This window comes from Tachyglossus aculeatus, chromosome 8, assembly GCF_015852505.1.
Source record: "Tachyglossus aculeatus isolate mTacAcu1 chromosome 8, mTacAcu1.pri, whole genome shotgun sequence".
Lineage (NCBI taxonomy): Eukaryota > Metazoa > Chordata > Mammalia > Monotremata > Tachyglossidae > Tachyglossus > Tachyglossus aculeatus.
Genome location: NC_052073.1, coordinates 25,167,183 through 25,191,891, shown reverse-complemented (window position 1 = coordinate 25,191,891; position 24,709 = coordinate 25,167,183). Strand labels below are relative to the sequence as shown.

At 50.6% G+C, this 24,709-nt stretch overlaps 1 protein-coding gene across 4 annotated transcripts in view; it reads right to left on the bottom strand.

The window, feature by feature from the left end:
* CHD6 (chromodomain helicase DNA binding protein 6) overlaps positions 1-24,709 on the bottom strand; it is a 174,744-nt gene that overhangs the window by 5,797 nt on the left and 144,238 nt on the right. For 3 of the 4 annotated variants that reach the window (XM_038750443.1, XM_038750444.1, XM_038750445.1), the window contains 6 exons: positions 22,308-22,516; positions 17,559-19,169; positions 8,586-8,737; positions 6,929-7,135; positions 4,432-4,884; positions 1,547-1,738 (listed from right to left, as the gene is read on the bottom strand). In XM_038750443.1, coding sequence (XP_038606371.1) covers positions 1,547-1,738; positions 4,432-4,884; positions 6,929-7,135; positions 8,586-8,737; positions 17,559-19,169; positions 22,308-22,516 — 2,824 coding nt within the window. The remainder of the gene's footprint in view (positions 1-1,546; positions 1,739-4,431; positions 4,885-6,928; positions 7,136-8,585; positions 8,738-17,558; positions 19,170-22,307; positions 22,517-24,709) is intronic. The other variant, XM_038750446.1, reaches the window with a different exon arrangement.

The following is a 24,709-nucleotide window of genomic DNA, read 5'->3' as shown; positions in this document are numbered from 1 at the left end:
CATTTTGTTCGGGAAGCCTCAGATAGAAAATAGTGTTGGCACGGTTAAACCATGTCTCTTCCTGAATAATCCCTAGTTACACAAGAAACCAGGTGCATGGCTCTCGTTATTTTTCTCCAGGAGTTCCTGTCTCCGCTTTCCGGGAATGGGCATTCGGCTGCTGGAGCTGCCTCTACTGTGTCTTGGCCAGGCTCGCGGTACAAAGATAACTGTGGTATTTGTTAAGCACTTACTATGTGCCAAACGCTGCACTACAAGCTGGGACGGATACCAGATAATCCAGGCCCACATGGGGCTCACATTCTAAGTAGGAGGGAGCACAGGTTTTGAATCCCCATTTTGCAGATGAGGGAACGGACCCACAGAGAAGTGAAGTTACTTGCCCAAGGGGGCCACAGGTGGAAATCCACCCAGCGGAACTGAGAAGCAGCGTGGCCCAGAGGACAGCACCCAGCTCAGTGCCTAAGAATTCAAGGCATCCTCTTTATACCCTGGATCTCAAATGTACCTGGTAGGATCATTCGGGGGAGGAGGCCAGGGCCACTATGGGGTGATTCTGTTGTTTACCTTCGCTCTCCACACACCGAGGTTTCCCCCGGGGCATCCTGGAAGTTCACTGAAAGGGTGTCGATTGGGTGGGAGACAATTTAATTTTCTCTGTTATGCCCTCCACCTTCATGCTTTTTACAAACCATCCCAAAACTTCATACTCACCCCACTCTTAGAAGCACTCATGTACATATCCCTTTTATCCCAGAGAGCTTCCCCTCTCTGTAATTTAGTTTGTCTGTCTTCTCCACTAGACTGTAAGCTCCTTGAGGGTAGGGATCATACCTGCCTGCTCTCAAGCACTTCTTTATGGTATTTGTTAAGCACTTACTGTGTGCCAGGCACTGTACTAAGCTCTGGGGTAGATACAAGCTAATCATGTTGGCCACAGCTCAGGTCCTACTTGGGGCTCACAGTCTTAATCCCCATGAGGGAACTGAGGCACAGAGATGTGAAATGACTTGCCCAAGGTCATGCAGCAGACAAGTGGCGGAGCTGGATTAAAATCCAGGTCCTTCTGAGTCCCAGGCCCATGGTCTATCCTCTACCCGACGCTGCTGAAGTGCTCACTAAGTGCTCCCTAAATACCAGACTGTCAGCTCACTGTGGGCAGGGAATTCGGTGAGCGCTCAATAAATACAGCCGACTGACAAAATTCCACTAGTGACACCCACAATCCCGACAGTAATGCCATTCCCGGGGCGGTTGGCCTGCTGTTCCACCTCCGGTGGCAACGGGAAGGCCGGTGGGCTGTGTGTGACGCCATCCTCCCGGACATCTGCCCACGAAGGCAAATCTATTCTATTTATTTTATTTTATTTTGTTAGTATGTTTGGTTTTGTTCTCTGTCTCCCCCATTTTAGACTGTGAGCCCACTATTGGGTAGGGACCGTCTCTATATGTTGCCAACTTGTACTTCCCAAGTGCTTAGTACAGTGCTCTGCACACAGTAAGCGCTCAATAAATACGATTGATATATACCGACGCTTAAACTTACCGCCCCGAAGCCAGGAACTTCTATTGTGTAGTCGGACTGTTGCCTCAGCCAGTCGAGGAGGCTCTTGTTGGGGACGGCCTTTTCCTCCTGGACGCTGGCAGCGGGGCCCGTCTGCGGGCTTGAGGTAGCGGTTATTGGCCCGTCCGAGTGGATGGAGCATGGGGCAGGTTGCGTCTGATCTTCTTGAACCTCCTGAGGGGAACCGAGAAACGAAGAGCAGTTAACGTGCGGGGATACCGGCGGGAGAGGGATGTCGATCGATCAGTCGTATTTACTGAGCACTCACTGTACGTGGACCACTGAACTAAGCGCTTGGGAGAAGCAGCGTGGCTCAGTGGAAAGAGCCCGGGCTTTGGAGTCAGAGGTGATGGGTTCAAATTCCTGCTCCACCAATTGTTAGCTATGTGACTTTGGGCAAGTCACTTAACTTCTCCGTGCCTCAGTTACCTTATCTGTAAAATGGGGATTAAGACCGTAAACCCCCCATAGAACAAACTAATCGCCTTGTAACCTCCCCAGTGCTTAGAACAGTGCTTTGCACATAGTAAGCGCTTAATAAATGCCACCATTATTATTATTATAATAATACACCAGAGTTGGTAAACACGTCCCCTGTGCACAATGTCTACAAGGGGGAGACAGTAATATAAATAAATTATGGACATGGACATAAGTGCTGTGGAGCTGAGGGAAGGGGTGAACGAAGGGAGCCAATCCAAGGAGTGGGAAAAGAGGAAATGAAGGTTTAGTCAAGGAAGGCCTCTTGGAGGAGATGTGCCTTTAAGGCTTTGAAGATGTGGGGAGAAACACTTGTCGAATAGGAAGAAGGAGGAAAGGGGAGGGAGGCCAGAGGGAAGATGTGGGCAAGAAGTCGGCGGCGACACAGAGGAGATCGAGGTACAGTGAGTAGGATGGCATTAGACGGATGAAGCGTGCGGACTGGGTTGTAGCAGGAGAGCAGCGAGGTGAGGTATGAGACGGCAAAGTGACTGAGTGCTTTGTAGCCGATGGTAAGTAGTTTCTGTTTGATGCGGAGGTGGTGGGCCACCACTGGAAGGTCTTGAGGAGAGAGGGAACACGGACTAAACGTCTATTTAGAACAATGATCTGGGCAGCAGAATGATGTACGGAATGGAGTTGGGAAAGACAGGAGGCAGGGAGGTCAGCAATGAGGCTGATACAGTAATCAAGGAAAGAAGCTTGGATTTCCGTGGCAGCAGTTTAGATGGAGGGAGTGGTGCATTTTAGTGATTTTGTGAAGGTTGAACCGATTAGAAAGATGTTAAGGACTACATCAAGGTTATGGGCTTGTAGGACAGGAAGGATGGTGGTACTGTCTACAGTGACAGGAAAATCACACGGAGGACAGGGTTTGGGTGGGAAGATAAGGAGTTCTGTTTTGGAAATGTTAAGTTTGAGGTGTCGGCAAAACATCCAAGCAGAGACGTCTTGAAGGCAGGAGGAAATGTGAGTCTGCAGTGAGGGAGAGAGATGAGCGCTGGAGACAGAGATTTGGGTATCATCCGCCTAAAGGTGGGAGTTGAAGCCATGGGAGCAAATGAGTTCCCCAAGGGAGCGGGTGGAGATGGAGAATAGAAAGGGACCCAGACGTGAACCTCGAGGGACACCCACAGTTACGGGGTGGGAGGCAGAGGAGGAGCCCACGAAGGGGACTGAGAATGAGCGGCTAGAGAGATAGGACCAAATGAGGACTGTGTTAGTAAAGCCGAGGTTGGATAGTATTTCCAGGAGAAGTGGGTGGTCGACAGTGTGAAGGCAGTTGAGAGGTCGAGGAGGATTAGGATGCAGTAGAGGCCGATGGATTTGGCAAGAAGATCATTTGTGACCTTTGAGAGGACGGTTTCTGTGGCGTGAAGGGGATGGAAGCCAGTTCGGAGAGAGTCAAAGAGAGAATCTTGAGACAGCGGGCGGAGACAACTCACTCAAGGAGTTTGAAGAGGGATGGGCGTTTGAACAAACAACTTTGGGGTGGGGCTGCAGTCCCTTGGAGACTTCTGGAACTAGTCTTGCTGGGTAGGGCTCACCGGAGAGAACCCGGGAGTCTTTCAAATCAGGAGTGAGACCAGAATCCCTCATCTGCAAAATGGGAATTCCAAACCTTTTCTCTTTCCTGCTTAGATTGCTGATTAACTTCAGTGCTTAGCACATAAGTAGGTGCTTATAAAATACTACACTTCCCCAATCACAATGCTGATGACTTTTTGCAGGGGGACAGGGCCCTGTCCTCGGTTCTAGAAAAAAATCCTAATCATTCCTCAGGGAAGGGCCCTGAAACATTCACTCCTGGAAGACAAAGAACTCCCAGTTCCACCTCCAGGGACCAGCCTTCCAAACCTCCTCCGGCTTGGGGCCTGGCCTGACAAAATTTGACTGCTAGGCAATCCAGAAATGGGCTATTTCGCTCCAGTGGTCCAAGTGGCTTTGGGAACTGAATCTGGTTCCTTGTCGCCACCTGCTCCTGGCCATGCCCCCCAGAAGTAAATGCCAGATGTGTGCATTTCCCTCCCTCAAAGAGAAAAGGCTCTTGATCTATTTCTCCACTTGAAGGAACAGGATGTGCAACCTTCTGTGAGTGTATGGACTTACATCTTAAGTTTTCGGCACCTTTCCATAGGCTGTAAGCTCGATGTGGGCAGGAAACGTGTCGCCCAACTCTCCAGAGAGCTTAGTACAGTGCTCTTTAATCAATCAATCGGACACAGAGCACTATACGAAGTGCTCGGGAGAGTGGGATAGACTGGAGTCGATAGACACTTCCGCTGGCCACAACGAGCTTACAGCCTCGAGGGATGGCGAGTGTCCGATAAATGCCATTGATGAGGAGGAGGAGGATGTTCTTTCGATGGAGAAAACGGGGTACCCACCAAAATCCCGGCCTGCAGCGATTGCTCCTTCAGGAAGATGAGGTCCATCCCTCCTTCTACGTTTTTTCTCCTCCCGCGCCGTCTCCGCGAGGCGGCATCGTCCCTCCGGAGGCTTCCGTTGACGATCTGCCCGGTGACGGGGTGGATCAGCCCGGCCTGCAGGATCCCAGACAGGTCCATGCCCAGGGAGCCCGGGAGGGCGCCGATGGCCCCGATCTTGGGGGTGCTGGTGGTTCCCGGGAAGGGCGGGGGTGGCCCCGGGGACCCGTCCTGGGTGCAGGAGAGGTCCAGGGCCGTCTCCCCTCGCCAGCCGTTGAGCACGACGGGCTGGTGGGCGTGCGGGGTGGGAAACGGCTCCAGGCTCCGCGGCTTCGCGTCCCTGTCCAGCTCAAACTCGTACGGCCGCCTGGGCTTCCGTTCCTCCTTGGCGAACATGGGAGCCAGGAAGCTCTCCTGTGGGCCCCAAATGGAGATCCAAGTGAATACCTGTCGCGTTATTAACATTTCTCACGCTCCCGGCGTCCAGAGGCCATTTCTAAGCGCTTAGTTCAGTGCTCTGCACAGGGTAACACTCAAGAAATACTCCCGGTTGCTTGTCTCTTGAGCTCCCGCCATGGCCTAGCCGTCCCCTAGACGTCTTCTAGTCCAGAAGCTCACTGTACTCAATCATATTTATTCAGCGCTTACTGTGTGCAAAGTACTGTACTAAGCGCTGGGGAGAATACAATACAATAATAAGCACATTCCCTGCCCACAACGAGCTTCCTGTCTAGAGGACTGGGAACAGTCGTGGACAGGGAAACGTGTCTGCCAACTCGGCTGCATAGTACTCTCCAAAGCACATAGTACAGTCCTCTGCACACAGTAAGAGCTTAATAACTACCACAAATCGACTGATTGATTGATTCTCCTAGGTGGCAAAGAGCCAAGGCAAACCTGGCGCAAGATAGAAGAAGATGCACAAGAAAGAAGATGAAAGAAGCAATATGACCTAGGGGAAGGGGTATGGATTCTAATCCTGGCCCTGCCACTTGTGTGCTGGGTGATCTTGGGCAAGTCACTTTTCTCTGCCTCAGTGTAGCCATCTGTAAAATGGGGATTCAATGCCTGTTCTCCATCCTACTTAGACTGGGAACCCCATATGGGCCAGGGACTGTTTTCAACCTTGTATCTACCCCAGTCCTTAGTACAGTGCTTGGCACTTCGTAACAGAAAGACCACACTCGTCATTACAGTCGAGAAGCAACGTGGCCTAACGGAAAGAGTATACAAGTATGGGAGTCAGAGGACCTGGGTTCTAATCCCAACTCCGCCACTTGTCTGCTGAGTGACCCTGGGCAAGTCACTTTTCAGCACCGCAATTTCCTCTTCTGCAAAATGGGGGTTCAATACCTGTTCTCCCTCCTAATCAGACTGTGAGACCCATGTGGGACCTGATTATCTTGCGCCTACCCATTGCTTAGTACAGCAGTGCTTGGCACGTAGTAAGCACTTAACAAACACCATTATTGCTGTTAAGAAACTAGAAAGAAGCATCTAGGCTGGAACAACAGAAGCCTCAGAAGCGAGCGAAAGTTATACTGCCTCAGAAAAGGGAATAACAGGGCTGTGTTGCACATAACTGTTCAGCAGACTGTAAGCTCCTTGTGGGAGGGAATGCATTACTTGCTTGTTTTGTACTTCCCAACCACTAAGTCCCATGCACAGCATGCAGTGGGTGCTCAATAAATATTATTACTACTGCTATTACTATCAGTCCAACCTGGGCTGGTGGAACACGAATGAAATAGCTTAGGCAGAAAAGGATCTTTCGGACAGAGTGCTGCTAGTGGGTTGCGTAAGCAGAGGGGAGTAATTCACGCTAGTTGGGAAACCGCGATTCCCAAATGCACACCTTTTCCAGTTTGTCCCTATTTATCTTACGCTATAAATGAGCGGGAAGACCGTGAAGAGGTAAGGAAGAGGGTCCGGAAAGAGGAATGGGTCTGGGATCCCGTTTATTGAAGGCCTCCGGGAAGCCTTCCCCGACTGGGCCCTCATTTCGTCTTCTCTCACTCCCTTCGCAGACGCCCTCGCACTTGGAATGGCTCCCTTTATGCACCCCTCCTTCAGCCCCGCAACTCTTCCCTCTAGACTGTAAGCATGTTATGGGCAGGGAGGGAGTGCTAATTCTGTTGTACTGTACTCTCCCAAGCACTGAGTACAGCGCTCTGCACGCGGTACGCGCCCAATAAATACCATTGATGGATTTAAAAAATACCATCATGTACACATCCATAATTTATATTAATGTCTGTCTCTCCCTCCGGGCTTCAAGCTCGTTGCGGGGGGACGGGGGTAGAGCATTTACCAGCTGCCCAAGCGCTTAGCATATCGCTCCGCGTAAGGGAAGCGCTCAGTAAATACGACCGATTGCGTTCTACTCGAGGGGGCACCAAGCGGAGACGGTGTCCCACGAGCCTCAACCCACGGTCGGAGCTGTGCCCTGTGGCCTCACCTTCTGGATCTGGGCAACTAAGGTGCCGTTGCTGAAGCCGGGGTTGGGTGGTTTGGGCTCAGGGAGGCTGTTCCGGACGGCCCCGCCGCTCATTATCACCGGGGCGGGCAACGTGCTCGGAGGGTCGTACTGCTGGGAGGACGAAGGCCACTTGCCCTTCAAGACCGCGTGGCAGATGTTATCTAGGCGGTTAATTATCACTCGGTCCTGTAAACAGAAATAGGCAGCTGAAGGGGCAGATCCCTGTCCTTGGCCCTGGCTGTATGTCCAGCGTGGCCTAGTGGAAAGGGCGCGGGCCTTGGAGTCTAATCCCAGCTCCACCACTTATTTGTCTGCTGTGAGACCTTGGGCAAGTGACTTCACTTCTCCGGGCCTCGGCTCCCTCATCGGTAAAATGGCGAGCAAGACTGAGAGCCCCAGTTGGGGCAGGGACTGTGTCCAACCTGTTCATCTTGCGTCTACCCCATCGCTTAGTACATTGCTTGGCACAGAGTCAGCGCTTCACAAATGCCACGATTATTAACGACCAAGCTGGGTTTTGATTGAGTCTTAAGTTCAGGTTTGCAAGCTCCACCACTTGCCACTTCACTTCTCTGTGCCTCAATTCCCTCATCTGTAAAATGAGGATTAAGACTGTGGGCTCCATGTGGGACAGGAACTGTGCCCAACCTGATTAGCTTCTCTCTACCCCAGCGCTTAATACAGTACTTGGTGCAGCCGCTGTTGGGTAGGGATCGTCTCTATATGTTGACAACTTCTACTTCCCAAGCGCTTAGCACAGTGCTCTGCACACAGTAAGCACTCAATAAATACAATTCAATGAATGAATGAATGCAAAGTAAGCGCTTAACCAATTATTAAAGATCCAAGCTGTGGTTTGGATTAACTTTAAGTACAGGTTAGCAGCCACTTCCTTAACGGGAAGATTTTCCTCTGCAAATGTCCCCCTGCACTCTGACTGCTCCCCATTTCCAAACATTTCCCCGCGCCAACCCCGATCACTTTTGAAACTGGAGTCCTGTAAGGCCCTTTTGAAGAGCTGAATCACACAGCCACTACACATACTCACATGGAATTACTGATTAAGCAAAGCAGAGGTTATTCCTTTAAAAAAATAAACAACCCAAAAAACACCAGTGGTAGGTTTAAGCCATGAAACCTTTTACAGGGCACTGTCTCTGGGGGAGGTCGGCAGCCTCCGGTTAGAGTGGGGAGGCGATTTCAGGAAGCTTCCAGATGCTGAGGATGGGGTGGACACAGGATATCCTAAGTGCGGGGGGCCCCGCTGAACCCGGCAACCGAGGACGCATCCTGACCTGCCCAAGAGGGTGTGTATTTTTGGGGGGCACAGGGTGACGTGACGTCTTTCAGCTCCTTCTGAAAAACTTTCCCGAAGCTGGAACACTCTGCTGAACGCTGGCGGGACACAGGTTGCCTTACTCTGAACCGTGATTGCCTTGGGGTGCAGGACGGCGGGAGGAGGTCGATTTAAACTGTAGACTGTCTCTATGCTGTAAGCTCATTGTGGGCAGGGAATGTGTCCACCAACTCTGTTGTACTGTACTCTCCCAAGCACTTAGTACAGTGCTCTGGCACACAGTAAGCGCTCAATACATAGCACTGATTGACTGCTTATGAGATCTGGAGGGCAATGTACCTTGGGCCACTCGGAGAAGGAATAGAGCGTTTTCTCCTGGAGAAGTTGAGCGATCGTGGGTGCTCTGCCATCGTTAAAGTCGTCCCCGATGTCTCCTGCGATCCCAGAAGCGGAGCTTTTACTTTCTTCTTCCAGATATTTCCCTGGGAAATCTGGGAAAAATCCAAAGGTACAGTCATATGGACGGGGGGCGGGGGGAGGTAGCCCCCTGTCCCGTGAGTTCACGACGTCAGTCCTGTCCCTTTAGGGAAACAGCGTGTTCGGCTTGAGTCACCAGTTCATTGAAGCATCACTGAATACTGTGAACGTTCATAAATGCTCATCCATTTTAAAATTAACAACAGTTAGGGTGGAGTTTTCATGAAACGAGAACGAGCCTTGAGGCGAGATGAAAAACCACAAACCCAATAAACACGCATATAGTCTCAAATGCGGATACATTAGCCTGGGCATGCGGGAAGGGATTAAACGACTTTTCATATCTGGTACGGGTGACGATGGAAAATCTGACACTGTGTTCTAACAGACGGACGTTACCGGAGCACGAAACCCCTGAATGAAAATCTTTGGATGGCATAAAAACGCAGTCAAGCTGACACTGATGAGGGGGGAATGAGGTCCAAAAGGCCCCTGACATCGAAGGACAAGGTGATAAAATGGATCGACTTCATATAAGAAATGGTGCAAAGACACTTTCGTCGGTTACACTGATTTCCGACGCAAACAGACCGAAATGCAATTCATTCTCTCAAGCTTCGGGTAGGGGTAGTTTATCGTCAACATGAAATGGATCTTGAAAGATCCACTTACCAGTAATGACAGGGGATATGAGCAGAGAGATGACAGATCCCAAGACAGGATAATTTGTGGACATCTTTTCTCTGTGAAATGACAAGCAACACTTGTCCTTTGAAATGCGGGGACAGCACGCTGATTGAGCAACAAGTGTCAAAATGAATGGCGGAGGCATTTAAACCTTCAGTTGAGTCTCAAAATCCCTACTAAACATGTCCTGCAAACAGCATTAGCCCGGTCTGTGGCCGTACACATTTCAAGAGGGCTCAAGGTCTAAGGAAATATGGCACTCAGACTCGCGTGACTAACAGGCTCTTTCAAGAGTTCCAGTTCCCTTGGAAGGTTCGTCCCTTCTCGACAGATTTTTGCCCATCAGATTAATTATTATTAAAATAACAATAATAATGGTAATAATATTTAAGAGCTTACCACATACCGAACACCGTACTAAATGGTGGGGTACTTACATTTGGATCGGTGACCTCTGGGCATTTGAAATTCACCCCACCCTCAGGCCCACGGCACTTAGGTACATATCTATAAATTATATATTGTAAATTATTTATGTATACGAATGCCTGGCTCTCTGTCCAGACTGTGAGCTCGTTGCGGGCTGGGAATGTGTCTACCAATTCTGCTTTATCATACTCTCCCAACCGCTCAGAATTGTGCTCTGCACATAGTAAGGGCTCAGATTCCTGTGACGATGAAGATGACTGGTAATGGGGTAGAAACAAGATCGACGGGTTGGACAGAGTTCCTGTCCCCCATGGGGCTCAGTCTCAGTAGGAGGGAGAACAGGTCTTTATTTCATCCCCATTTTACAGATGAGGTAAATGAGACACAGACTATTAAAGGACCTGCCTACGGTCACTCAGCACGCAAGTTGCGGAGCTGGGATTAGAACCCAGATCCACTGGCTTCCACGGTTCTTTTGACTAGTATTATAGGGTAGAATCTGTCCTTCAATTTTCCTGGAGAAACAAACTGGCTTTCCTCTGAGTCGGCTGAAATTCCCATACCTGGTTATTCCCACATCCTTTGCTGGACGTGGAGATTTCATGTCCCCGAACTTGAAGACCCGGAATATTTTTACAGCTCTAACCTGACGCTTTTTCATTTGAATTATACGCCTAGCCAACTCAATTCAAAGAAACCTCTGGATTTATGAAATATCCCTGGAGATATCTTCCCTTTTATGGGCCTGGCTTTTTTTTTTTTTTTTTACTCATCCTGCCTCTCCAAGGTCTTCACGGACTCTGCTCTGTCTCCCTGCCTCACCTCTCCCTTCTGATATGCCACTGTGGACTTGCTCTCCTGTCTTCCCTTTAAATCTCTGTACAGTGAGTACAACTTTAAATCAGAGTACAGTGCTCTGCACACAGTTAGCGCTCAATAAATACTATTGAATGAACTGAATGAAATCTCACAGTTCACCCATTCCTGCTAATTGCCCTGAAAACTCCTGAAGGTTTGTCCTTGCCCTGCAATTTCTGTGAGATGAAAGGAGAAAGAGGAAGTTACCCATTTTCTTGTCCCTTCTCGCAATGCTCTCCTGCCCTGTGGCCACTGTTCCTGCAGTAGTCCTGCCACCCCAGGGAAGCGAGACATTACTGGGTGTCAAGGGGCACAGGATCCCAGTGGGCACCCAGAGGGGTAGCTCGAGTTGTTTAGGTGAAATGAGGCAGAAAACTGGCACTATTAGAGACTGGTCTGCCATGCAGAACATCTAAGCGTGCTACCCTGCCAGCGGTTGCCAATGCTCGGTGGATGCCTTGATACCCTTTCCCTGAACTTCTCTTGAATTTCCCTTGCATTAGTGGCAATATCTGCCATTCCATATTGTAGCCTGAAGCTCCATTCCGGGAGCACTGCCGGGGGTTCACTATAGCTATTGATGTATTGGCTTCCTTTTGGAAGTCAGCAGCTACTCTGGAAATCATGCGGCTTTTTTTTTGTGTGTGGTGGAAAAACCCAAGCAGACCCCTAAGCAGTCATCCTCTTCCCTGCAGGAAACCTAGAGATTCCCAACAGTTTACCCCACTTGGTAAATGACTGTCTGCCTCTGTCTCTCTCCTCTTTGGGTTTCAAAGATGGCACTGTGGGTGACGGCGAGATTTCCTTTAAAGGCTTGGCTGTCGACACTGATATGCCACAGGCTTCCCTGCTGCCCGACGCCGTTTTCATTTCTGCTCCAGGAGCTGCAATCGCCTAGAAGATTCTATCAGTAGGTGTCAAATTCAAAAATCCCTTGGCAGATGAAGAGGGTGAGGCAATGGGGTCATGTTTTAGCGCCTCTGGTTTAAGAACGCCAGCAAAAGGATGCCACCTATTCTATTTATTTTATTTTGTTAGTATGTTTGGTTTTGTTCTCTGTCTCCCCCTTTTAGACTGTGAGCCCACTGTTGGGTAGGGACTGTCTCTATATGTTGCCAACTTGTACTTCCCAAGCGCTTGGTACAGTGCTCTGCACACAGTAAGCGCTCAATAAATGCGATTGATGATGATGATGACCTTTAGGATTCGCCCCAGTCGCGAATCAGAACATTTCAGGCTGACCGCATAGCTCTGGACGGGGACTAGGCTTGTTTCTTTTCAAAGCTACATCTACAAAGCTGTCAAGAATAGCGATAAAAACGCACGAAGCAAAAGAAAACGGGAACTTTATCTCAGGAACTTCTGCTCCGCTACATGAGGAAGCTCAGGCCCCTCCTATCTCCTTAGAGGGTAGGAGCCGATGCTTAGGACAGGGAGACTGGAACTGCCCCCACCAGGGACTACAAATTAAGCCCACCTGAACTCTCCCAGTTCTTGAGCAAGGCCTGGATATCAGAGGACGGTCCTGGGAAGTTTGGCATCAAGCACACTCCAATTCCAGATCTCGTCTCCTCCTGCCTGCCACGCTGACACTCACCAGCTCCTGAGGAACTCCCTTTGGTGCCACCCCCTAGGTTGGCACTCGATAAGTGTTTTTGGTGTATAATCTTTTAATCCTTTACTATGTGCAAAGCACTCTTCTAAGCGCTGGGGAGGTTACAAGGTGACCAGGTGGTCCCACGTGGGGCTCGCAGTCTTAATCCTCATTGTACAGATGAGGTAACTGACGCACAGAGAAGTTAAGTAACTCGCCCGAAGTCACACAGCTGACTAGTGGCAGAGCCGGGATTTGAACCCATGACCTGTGACTCCAAAGCCCGTGCTCTTTCCACTGACGGCCTAAATCCTGGTCTTTCAGACTCCTGAGGACTTTGCTCTGCCCCGCTGAATCATGACTCTGGCTTCTCCTGACGTATAATTAGAGGAGAAAGTTGGACTAGGGAACGCGACTGCTAATTCTGTTGAACTGTTACTCTCCCAAGCATTTAGAACAGTGCTCTGCGCATAGTAAGCGCCCCATAAATACCACTGATTGACTGACTGATTAGTACCTGGATGGGACGGACTCTTACCAACAACATGTTCATTTGTATTGAGCTACACTTCACCTTCTAGAATAATTTCCCTGCGGCTCAAAACTTAGTCAGTAAGTTAACAGTGAGCCCCGGAGCGCCTGTTTTGGCTACTAGACCAGACGGCATCAGGTGGCCTGTTTTGTTTTCCCCTGTGCTTTGCTCCGCGTTCGATTTGGCAGCATCCCCCCCCCCCCCCCCCCCCACACTTTTTTTTGGTATGGTATTTGTTATGCTCTTACTACGTGTTGGGTACTGTACTAAGTGCTGGGATAGATACATGGATTAATCAGGTTGGACAGAGTCCCCGTATCGCATGGGGCTCACAGTCCACTTGGGAAGAGAAAGGCGCAGACACCGGCCCTGCCTCTTGCCACCTTGGTTGCAGAGGTGGAGTAGGGTGGAGGAGAGGTGTGCTTTGACTGCTTCTGACCTCACGTTTGCCCATAATAATAATAACAATGGCATTTATCAAGTGCTTACTATGTGCAAAGCACTCTTCTAAGCGCTGGGGAGGTTACAAGGTGATCAGGTGGTCCCACATGGGGCTCACAGTCTTAATCCCCATTGTACAGATGAGGTAACTGAGGCACAGAGACGTTGAGTGACTCACCCAAAGTCACACAGCTGACTAGTGGCAGGGCCGGAATTTGAACCCATGACCTCTGACTCCAAAGCCCGTGCTCTTTCCACTGAGCCACACCCTCCTTGGGGGCACCCACTCCTCTCTACAGCCCCAAATTTAGCAGGACTTGCCCTGGAGTCCTCAGGGGTTAGGGAGTTCCTGCACCCATAAGATGGGCTCTCTAGGAAAGCAGCTACCCTAGGTCCCTGGGACCTAGATGTCCTGCTCTTCTTTCCAGAGCTCAGGTGCCACTTTATAGTAATTTTTTTTCAATATCCTTCATCATCAACTAGATTAAGTCCTCTATAATGCCTTTAGGGAACCTACGAACTCTTTTACATTTCTTGAGATGCTCCTCTCTAATCAAACGCCAAGGAGCCCGATGGGAGGAACGGGAAAAGCCGGAATACGCTAATACATCAATCATTTATCCTAAGCCTTGATTACTGTCTGAGCCTCCTGGTTGACCTCCCCGCCTCCTGTCTCTCCCCACTCCGGTCCATACTTCACTCTGCTGCCCGGCTCATTTTTCCACGAAAACTTTCAGGCCACGTTTCCCCCGACTCCTCAAGAATCTCTAGCAGTTGCCCATCCACCTCGGCGTCAAACAGAAATTCCTCACCACTGGCTTTAGAAAACTCAATCACCGTGTCCCCTCCTCCCTCACCTCATTACTCTCCTAATACAACCCAGCCCACGTACTTCGTTCCTCTACCGCCAACCTTCTCGCTGTAACTTGATCTCATCTATCTCGCCGCCGACTTCTCGCCCACGTCCTGTCTCCGTCCCGGTACGCCCACCTCTTATCTGACAATTACTCTCTCCACCTTCCAAGACTTATTAAAAGGCCCTTCTCCTCCCAGAGGCCTTCCCTGACTATGCCCTCCTTTCTTCTTCTCCCACTCCCTTCTGCATCACCCTGACTTGCTCCCTTTATTAAACCCCTCTCCCGGCCTCGCAGCACTTACGTACGTAACCGTGTTTTAGTTTTTTATATTAATATCTGTCTCCCCTTCTAAACCGCAAGCTCGTTGTGAGCGGGGAATGTGTCTGCTTATTGTTACATTGTACTCTCCCAAGCACTTAGTACGGTGCTCCGCACATGCTAGGTTCTCAATAAACACGACTGATAGACCGAGGAGCTGAGCTCAGTTGCTCAGAGTTAAGTGCGGCTGCCTCTCTGTACCTACAAAGTGGCCCCTGGGCTCTGCAGAAGCCAAAGGGACCCACTTCTCCTGCCTGTTTTTGGTCAGGACTCGAATGACCTTGACACCTACACGAAGCTGAACTTCCCATAGCCAACACCGTGCTGCTGGAAACTGCCAGTTTCCACACACCCTCTGCAGGTAGTGATGGCAAGAACCCTCAGCTGATGGGACCTCGGCTCCGGTGAAGAAAAACTTCCATTCTGGCCCGGAAATTGTTTGCGGCAGCTGAGAGCCCTTTCGGCCCTTCAGGGAGGGTATTGACCTGTCTACCCGGGCTTCTGCAAGAGGGGCACCACCTGGGAGGCCTCCTGCTCAAGCACTACCTAATCGCCATCTACCCCACCTCCCTCCCCCGGAGCCAACCCGGCTCACTGCACTTTGGGCGCTTAGTACAGTGCTCTGCATACAGTAAGCATTCAATAAATACCATTGACGGACTGCTGCCTTTGGCAGAGGCCGCATTCCAGTTAGAAACGTGTTCGGGTTCACCCCTGTTCCCTGGCCTTTCTTCTGAAATCACACTTTCCGGTCATCAGCCTTCCTCTCCTCCCTTGTCCCCCTCTCCTTCCCCCCTTCCCTTCCCCACAGCACCTGTATATATGTTTGTACATATTTATTATTCTATTTATTTATTTATTTATTTTGCTTGTACCTATCTATTCTATTTATTTCATTTTTTTAGTATGTTTGGTTTTGTTCTCTGTCTCCCCCTTTTAGACTGTGAGCCCACTGTTGGGGAGGGACTGTCTCTATATGTTGCCAGCTTGTACTTCCCAAGCACTTAGTACAGTGCTCTGCATACAGTAAGTGCTCAATAAATACGATTGATTGATTGATTGATTGATCAGCCTATTCACCACGACCATCGCTGGTGCTGCAGAGACCAAGTGCTACCTCCATTCATAAGACAGGCCCTTCAACAGCTTCTCTGGCCCGAAACCCGACAAAGCATTCCCCACCGTACTACTGGGTACTAGGGAGTGTGGCCGTTGATTGACTTTTCTAGCTACATTTCTGTATCCGGGGCCCAGCATTAAAGCTGAGGTGATAAATCTATCGTTCCCAAGATTTGATTTGTAACTTGCCCCTTTTCAGTCTTCGATATTTCACTCATCGCCTGTGAGTTTCAAAATAATAATTATAACAACTGTGGTATTCGTTCAACACTTACATTGTGTCAAGCACTGTGTGAAATGCCGGGGAAGATATAAGATAATCATGTCAGACACAATCCCCGGCTCCAACAGCGCTCGCAATCTAACTAGGGGGAAAGAAAAGTTATTGAATTCCCATTTTAAAGATGAGGGAACTGAGGCACACGGAAGTTATGGGATGTGCAAGGTCCCACTGCAGGCAATATGGTGGCGCCAGGATTAGAACCCAGGTCCTCTAGCTCCCAGGCCCGTGTCCACAGGCTATGCTGCTGCAGTACCCTTGCATAATAATAATAATAATGGCATTTATTAAGCACTTACTATGTGCAAAGCACTGTTCTAAGCGCTGGGGAGGTTACAAGGTGATCAGGTTGTCCCTCGAGGGGGGCTCACAGTCTTAATCCCCATTTTACAGATAAGATAGCTGAAGCACAGAGAAGTTAAGTGACTTGCCCAAAGTCACACAGCTGACAATTGGTGGCGCTGGGATTTGAACCCATGACCTCTGACTCCAAAGCCCAGGCTCTTTCCACTGAGCCATGCTGCCTTGCATGTACACTTGAACACCTTACTTATATAATCTTTCTCTAATCACCCTCATTTTAGAGCATCACAACACCCTTTAACTTGATGCCACTTGCCCCAGGTGTCAAATCAGAGTTGGCCCGTTCTGTGGAAGAGGCAAGGCCCTGCCGTCTAGGGGCATCTATTTTCTCTAATAATAGTAATAATAATAATAATAATTTGGGTATTTAAGCTCCTACTAAAGGCCAATCACTGGTGGATATAAGATAATCACATCAGACACAGTCCTTCTCCCCCGTGGAATCACAGTCTAAGCAGGAGGGAGGACAAGTACTGAATCACTTTTTACAGATGAGGAAACTGAGGCCCAGAGAAGTACAGTGATCTGTCCAAGGTCGCACAGCAGGCGAGTGGCATAGTCGGGATTAGAACCCAAGTTCTCTGATTTCCCGAACCACGTTGCTTCCCATCCAGCCAGGGGCAATACTGCTTTTCCTTGGCTGCCTGAATCTAAAGGCGGCCGCACTATTTTCTTGGCTGTGCCTTATATCTTGCATAGCTGGTTTTCATTTATCTGAATGTATTCCTGAAAGTATTACCTCCTCCCTGGTAAGCCAACATAATTCCCTCTTTTGTGGCATTTCCACCTATATTTTGCGACTTTATGAAGTATCTTCCAGTTTGCGCAGCTGCTACCTATCCCCGCCGTCTTTCTTCTTTAAAAGAATGCTTTTCCGTGGGGCCCTAGGGCTGTTTCTTGGAGCCAAATCCGGGTCTCCTGGACTCACTGTGGATCAAGATGCCTTTTCTCTTTGATCCTTTCTATTACTTGCCCGACTTGACATCACTGACATTCTTGCCCTGACATTTTTAAAAAACAAAAAACTTCTCCTCATTTGGCTGATTTTCTGTTCCTTTCCAAAGAATTCTAATTACTTCCATTAAAAATTTCTCACTCTCCCCCGCTTAAAAGAAATCAAATTTTATCAGCATCGGGGGTCCCTAAACCGAAGAAAAGGGAACCTACGGCCTCCCCCGCCAAGAACGAGGGTGTCCGAGGGGCCGTCTGGGTCAAACCGAGGGCTCGGGGGTTTCCGGACAGCCGGGCCCCCGACTCCGTCACGCCTCCGAACAGCCGGGCCACAGTGAAGCGTTGTCGCCTCGCCCTGCCCGAAGCCGTCCTGGCCCGGGCCAAGGCAGGGGCTCGGGAACCGTACCTTGACTCAGACAGCTCCCGTCCTTCTCCTCCCCGTCTTCCCTGGTCTCCGACTCCGGGTCTTCCTGCTTCAGCTCGCTCCCCGCCGGAGGAGACGCGGTGCGACGGGGCTTCCTTCCCGCGCTGGCCTCCCAGGGGTCTTCTGGGAAAAGCCGGTGGTCTGTATTCAAGGGCTCTGATGGGACAGCTGCGGCACCACCCTGTGTAGTGATATTGTCAAGAGCTTTGCCTTTGTGCCGGCCTCTGTCCCAGTCCCTGGGACTCTCCCCCTCTGATTCATCATTTCCCCCCTCGGCTTTCCCCCTGTCTATCGGCTGGCGGTGACATTCGGACGCTGCGCGACCAACGCACCTCGGCTCCCCCGGGCCGCCGTCCGTTTGCTCGGGGTCGCTTCTCTTGGCCGCCGCCTCCTCCCCGACGGCACCCCTGTGCAGCCCCCCGGGAGCGGGGGCGTTGGGGTCGGGCGGTTTCGCAACCTCCGGCCTTCCCCTCAGTCTTTCCCGCAGGGCGGCTGCCCCCGTTTCCTCCTCTTCCTCTTCCTCCTCGTCCTCCTCTTCCTCCTCGTCCTCGTCCTCTTCGTCGTCGCTGGGGCTCTGCCCTCCGAGGCTTTTGTCTTCCAACAGGTCGATGAACTGCTGCTCCGAGGGGAGCTTCCTCTCCGAGTTACAGACGCTGAGGCTGCAGATCTCCACTAACCCACTCAGGCTCCCGTGGTCCCGGGGAGGGGTCCGCCTGCTGCCGCGTTTGGCCTCGGGGGGCCTCTTGGGGTCGGGTCTCTGTGTCGGGGTGTTCATGTCGAGGGTCTTTTCCTTCCCGGGAGAGGGGAGCGGTACCTGCCATTCGTCTTTACTGTTGCTCCGCTCGCCTCCCGTTTCCAAGCCTCCAAGGAAACAGGGGTCTCTGGCGGCCCTCGCCACCCAGATGCCCGGACCGTCCTCGAGGGCTCTGCTCCCAAATCCGGCAACGGCCTCTCTCTCGGTCTCCGGGTTGCCCCGGCTCTCCCGAACGAGTGAGCCCGGCTCCCCGCCGAACGCCGCCTCGCCGTAGGCCCCGGGCGATAAGCCTTCGCCCGGGTGGACGGAAATGATATCCTGGACTCTGGAGATCAGGTGCTCGCAAGTCCCGTCCGGCGGGCCGTCTTCGGGGCGGCCGAGGCGCTCGTCGGCGCCGTCCGCCGTCACCGGGTTCCCGGGTTCGTTCTCCCCGGGCTCCCGAGTCCTCTCCGTCGGGTGGTAGGTGAGGGATTCGTACAGCTTCGAGTTGGTCTGGTAGAAGCAACAGAGGCTTTCCGAGCCCTGAGCCCCGGTCCTCTTGTGCTGGGCGTAGTTCCTATAGGCGTCCAGGAAGGACAGCTGAGGGTCGTTCATGATGTAATAGTCGGTGCGGTTGAGCCCGTGCTTGGCGGTGCCCACCAGCAGGTCCCAATCGTGCTTCCCGCACTCCCACCAGACGGGAAGGTAGAGGCTGGGCCTGCACAGTTTAAGGCGCTCGGCCAACTGAGGGCACTTGAGTACTTGCTCTCGGACCTTCCTCAGGAGTTCGATGCGGTACAGCGTCCTGGCGGCGCGCTCCTCGGTGATCGGCTCCACGTAGATCCCGGGATCCGGGGGGCCTGGCGGGGGGCAGATAAGCGGACAGACCTTTAGTGACGGAGGCGCCGCGGGCCGGCATTCCCCCCGCCGTCGGCCCCTCTGGGTCAGTTACAAGAGGGCGACTCCAAGCCCGACTCCAACCGGCCCCCTCCGAGCAGGGCCGGTTCCGTAGCCAAGAGCCAGCCGCGAGCTCCAACGGAAGCAGTACCGAGCCTAGGAATGATAATTATCGGTAACTGTGGTATCTGTTAAGTGCTCACTACGTGCCAGGCTCTGTCCTAAGCACTGGGGGGAAAACGAGATAATCGGGTTGGACGCGAGCCCCCGTCCCCCATAGGGCTCACAGTCTTAATCCCCATTTTGCAGATGAGGGAACTGAGGCACGGAGAAGTGAAGGGATTTCCCCAAGTTCACACAGAAGACAAGCGGAAGCACCGGGATTAGAACCCAGGTACTCCGATTCCCAGGCCTGCACGGTTTCCACTAGGTAATGTTGCCTCCTGTTGTCTTTAGACCAACTGGGGCCTCCAAGATGGGTTGACTCGATGTGAACCGTGGCTCACTGGAAATAGCCCGGGCTTTGGAGTCAGAGGTCATGGGTTCGAATTCCGGCTCTGCCAACTGTCAGCTGTGTGACTCTGGGCAAGTCGCTTCACTTCTCTGGGCCTCAGTTCCCTCATCTGTAAAATGGGGATTAAGAATGTGAGCCCCACGTGGGACAACCTGATTACCTTGTATCCCCTGTCCCAGCGCTTAGAACAGTGCTTGGCACATAGTAAGCGCTCAACAAATGCCATTGTTATTATTATCAAATCCCGTCTTTTCAATCAATCATCAATCAATCATACTTATTAAGTGCTTTGCTCTGTGCAGAGCTATGTACTAAGCACTTGGGAGAGTTACAATATAACCAAGACGGAAGACACAGTCCCTGCCCACAACGAGTTCACGGTCTAGAGGGGGAGACAGTGATATATTTAAATAAATTACGGATATGGACGTGAGTTCTAAGGGGCTGAGGGAGGGGTGAATAAAGGGAGCAGATACTGTCTTTTATTACGTGCAAATATGGGATTTATTAAACGCTTATTATGTGTCAAGAACCGTACTAAGTGTTGGGGAAGATACAAGCTAATCAGGTTGGACACAGTCCCTGCATGGGGTTCACAGTCTTAATCCCCATTCGACAGATGAGGGAACAGACTTGACTTCCCCAAGATCACGCAGCAGGCAAGTGGCAGAACCGGGATTAGAACCCGGGTCTTTCTGACTCTGAGGCTATCCACCAGGCCACGCCGCTCCTCTGGGCCTACTCTCCCTGACGCTCTAGCCTGTGAACTCTCCGCGGGCCACAGACCGTGTCCAAATCAATAAACTGCGCCCCGTACATTATAAACCACTATTTAAGACTCTTAGAATATGGAAAGCGTAGCACAGGAGAAAGAATTTCCCCTAAATATCATTAGTACATTTGTACCTGGCCAAACACTTTTAGTAGCACAAAAGGATTTGGCCAGCAAGACCCTCGTCAATAATTATTTATGGATGAGTAGGTCGGCTTTCGTCTTTTCGTTTTATTTTTTGAGAGCAAGTCCAACTACAGAAGCAGCGTGGCTCAGTGGAAAGAGCCCGGGCTTTGGAGTCAGAGGTCATGGGTTCAAATCCCAGCTCCGCCAATTGCCAGCTGCGTGACATCGGGCAGGTCACTTCACTTCTCTATGCCTCAGTTCCCTCATCTGTAAAATGGGGGTTAAGACTGTGAGCCCCCCCTCCGTGGGACAACCTGATCATCTTGTAACCTCCCCGGCGCTTAGAACGTAGTAAGCGCTTAATAAATGCTATCATTATTATTATTTATTAGCAGAATTAGCAGGGCTCTCTTCTCCCCTTCAGGTTGAGTGGGGCTGTAGTATCTATCAATCAATCAAGGGTATTTATTGGGTGCTTACTATGGGCAGGGGAGAGTACGATACATGAATTAGCAGGACGCATCTCCTTCCCACAACGAGCTTATATCCTCTTTCCATAGCTGCAGGAAGGAAAGGTCTCCCTCCGGCTCTCTCCTCCCGCTTGGCTCACCTTCACACCCCACACAGAATGTCTGCCTGGAAGCTGGCCTTCTCTGGCAATGCCATTTTACTGTATGTGACTCCAACAAATGGTTCGGAAAGATCCAAGGGGGAGGAAGCGAGGCAATGGGGATGTCGTGAGACACCCCCCACGGACAGCCGAAGAAGGGGCGGACAGTCTGCCCGCCTCTGTATAAATCCGTGGATGCACTACAGCTCATTCTCTGAGAACTGGACCGTAACACTTCCCTCATCTACGAGATTCCCTAGACAAGGGGACCTAAAAAAACAGCATGGCCTAGTGGCTCGAGCACTGGCCTGAGAATCAGAAGGACCTGAGTTCTAATTCCTGCTCTGGCACTTGTCTGCTGGGTGACCTCGAACAAGTCCCTTCACTTCTCTGTTCCTCGGTGCCCTCAAAATGGGGATTAGGACTGTAAGCCCCATGTGGGACGGGGACTGTGTCCAACCTGATTAGCTTATATTCATTCAATCGTATTTATATCTTCCCCAGCATTTATTAAGCACTTACTATGTGCAAAGCACTGTTCTAAGCGCTGGGGAGGTTACAAGGTGATCAGGCTGTCCCACGGGGGGCTCACAGTCTTCATCCCCATTTTCCAGATGAGGTAACTGAGGCACAGAAAAGTGACTTGCCCAAAGTCACCCAGCTGACAATTGGCAGAGCCGGGATTTGAACCCATGACCTCTGACTCCAAAGCCCGGGCTCTTTCCATTGAGCCACCGGTATCTGTATAGGTATAACAATAATGGCATTTATCAAGCGCTTACTATGTGCAAAGCACTGTTCTAAGCGCTGGGGAGGTTACAAGGTGATCAGGTTGTCCCAAGGGAGCTCAGTCTTAATCCCCATTTTACAGATGAGGGAACTAAGGCCCAGAGAATAGGTTGAATAAAATAGGTACCGGTATAGGTTCCAGTACCTGGAACATAGTCAGTGCTTAAAAAAATACCATAAAAAAAAAAAAGAACACAGAGGAGTTCTCAACAAGCTACTGCAAAGATTTTAAAATAACACAATTCCGTATTGGCTTCCTCTAGGTATTCTGACGGGTCCCTTTTCCTCACCGTCATCTTTCCACGTAGGGAGGCGACACACATTCCTGCACATCGCCACGAAGCTGTAAAAATACTTCTCCAGGCTCTCGTCCGTCTTCTTGTCCAGGCGAGAAATGAGGCGAAACTGGGTCCAGTCAAAGGACTTCTGCTCCTGATCGTAGACCACGCCAAAGGAGGACACGGTTCTGTAGAAGTCGGCTTGCTCTCGTCTCGTCCACCTTGAGGATGGCGGCGGGGACAGGGAGGAGAAAGGAATGACAATTTGTCACGATGTGGCCCGTGCCAGACCTGGACTGAACTGAACCGAACGAATCGATCGGCGTCTCCGAGTTCAGATGTGACATTACAGAGAAGAAACACCCGGACCGCTCACCCACCCATTAAGCCCTCATGGTACCAAAAGGATCACAATAATAAAATAATGATTATAACTGTGTTATCTGTTAAGCACTTACTATATGCCAAGGACTAGGTACCTCTTAAGCACTTACTATACGCCAGGGACTAAACTCTAGGGTATGTACTTTATACGCAAATCGGACACAGTCCCTGTCCCACACAGGTTTTATAGTCTGAGTAGAACAGTGCTTGGCACATAGTAAGCGCTTAACAAATACCATCATTATTAAGAGGGAGAGTGGGTATCTAATCTCCATTTTACAGATCAGGAGACACAGAGTAAGCAGCGTGGCTCAGTGGAGAGAGCCCAGGCTTTGGAGTCAGAGGTCATGGGTTCAAATCCCGGCTCCGCCAATTGTCAGATGTGTGACTCTGGGCAAGTCACTTCTCTGGGCCTCAGGTCCCTCATCTGTAAAATGGGGATTAAGACTGTGAGCCCCCTTGGGACAACCTGATCGCCTTGTAACCTCCCCAGTGCTTAGAACAGCGCTTGGCACATAGTAAGCGCTTAATAAATACCATTATTATTATTATTGTTAATTAAGGACTTGTTCGAGGTCACAAAGCAGATAAACGGGGGAGTGGGATTCAAATCCAGGGCATCTTGACTCCCAGGACTGTCCTCTTTCCACTAGGCCCCAGTGTTTTGGAGAGTAAGGAACTAATGTGGGAATGGAGTCACCATGCATCATTCCCATGCCACAGTAGGACTCCCCTGATATCCTGGATGCCCGACTGCTTTGATACAGGGAGGATGAAGAGAATTCTGGGGGAAATCAAAGCCTCCACCATGAAGCAGCGTGACTTAACGGAGAGAGCATGACTCTGGAAGTCAGAAGGACCTGGGTTCTCATCCCTGCTCCACCACACGTCTGTAACTTTGGCAAGTCATTTTACTTCTCCGGGCCTCAGTTACCTCATCTGTAAAATGGGGATTAAGAGTGTGAACCCCATATGGGACAGGGACTGTGTCCAAACCAATTTTCTTGCATCTATTCCAGCGCTTGGTACTTTGGCACAGACTAAGTGCTTAACAAATACAATAATTACTACTACGTCTGATGCAGCCCTGGACACAGCATGAGTGCAACAACGTGGGTTTCCCTCCAAGTGGTGTTTTTTAAGAGTGCCACCCCAATGTCAGAGGAGAACTGACTGTATTTCTACTTTCCTTTATTTCCCCTAGTATTGAGATTAATATACAAGACAGTGTGGTCGTGATAGCCACAGGACATCTGTGAGGTGTAAAATTCACTTTGTTGTGTAAGAATCGTGGAATTCCCCAGAGAGGAGTTTGAGAAATAGCGTGGCCTTGGGGGAAAAAGCAGAGAGTCAAGAGACCTGAGTTCTAGTCCCGACTCCGGCTCTTACCTGCTGTATGACTGGACGAGTCCCTTAATTTCTCTGCGTTTATCTGGAAACTAGGGATTAAATCCCCCACCCTCAACACCATTTAGACTGAGCCCCATGAGCGACAAGGACTTGGTCTCATCTGATGATCCTGACTCCACCCCAGCAATTAGCACAGTGTTTGGTGTTTGGTAAGTGCTTACGAATACCACAACTGTCATAAACAGTAGAGGATGGCAGCAATGCCACTTTCGCCAGTGGGATGAAGGCAGAGATCCTCTAACCTAGGTGGATGGAGACCAGATCTGTTGGGGGACTGCTACCGTTTCCTGGGAAAGTATGTTACCCCTGGGCAAACTGAGTCCTGAGACATCTTAGAGGCCTACGCCTGCCCTGGAAGAATCTCCCACCTCCGGAACTTCTGACGTCTCCCGAGAGGACCAGGTTCTCAGGTTATGACCTGGAAATTCAGGCAAGGATCACCTCCAACTGGACCCCCTGGGCCGGCCGGTCAATCGATCATATTTCCTGAGTGCTTACTGTGTGCAGAGCACTGTACTAAGTGCTTGGGAGAGTACAATACAGCAGTTGATAGATACATTCCCTGCTCACAACAAGTTTTACGGTCTTCAGGTCACTGCTTGAAAGCAGCACAATGGAAC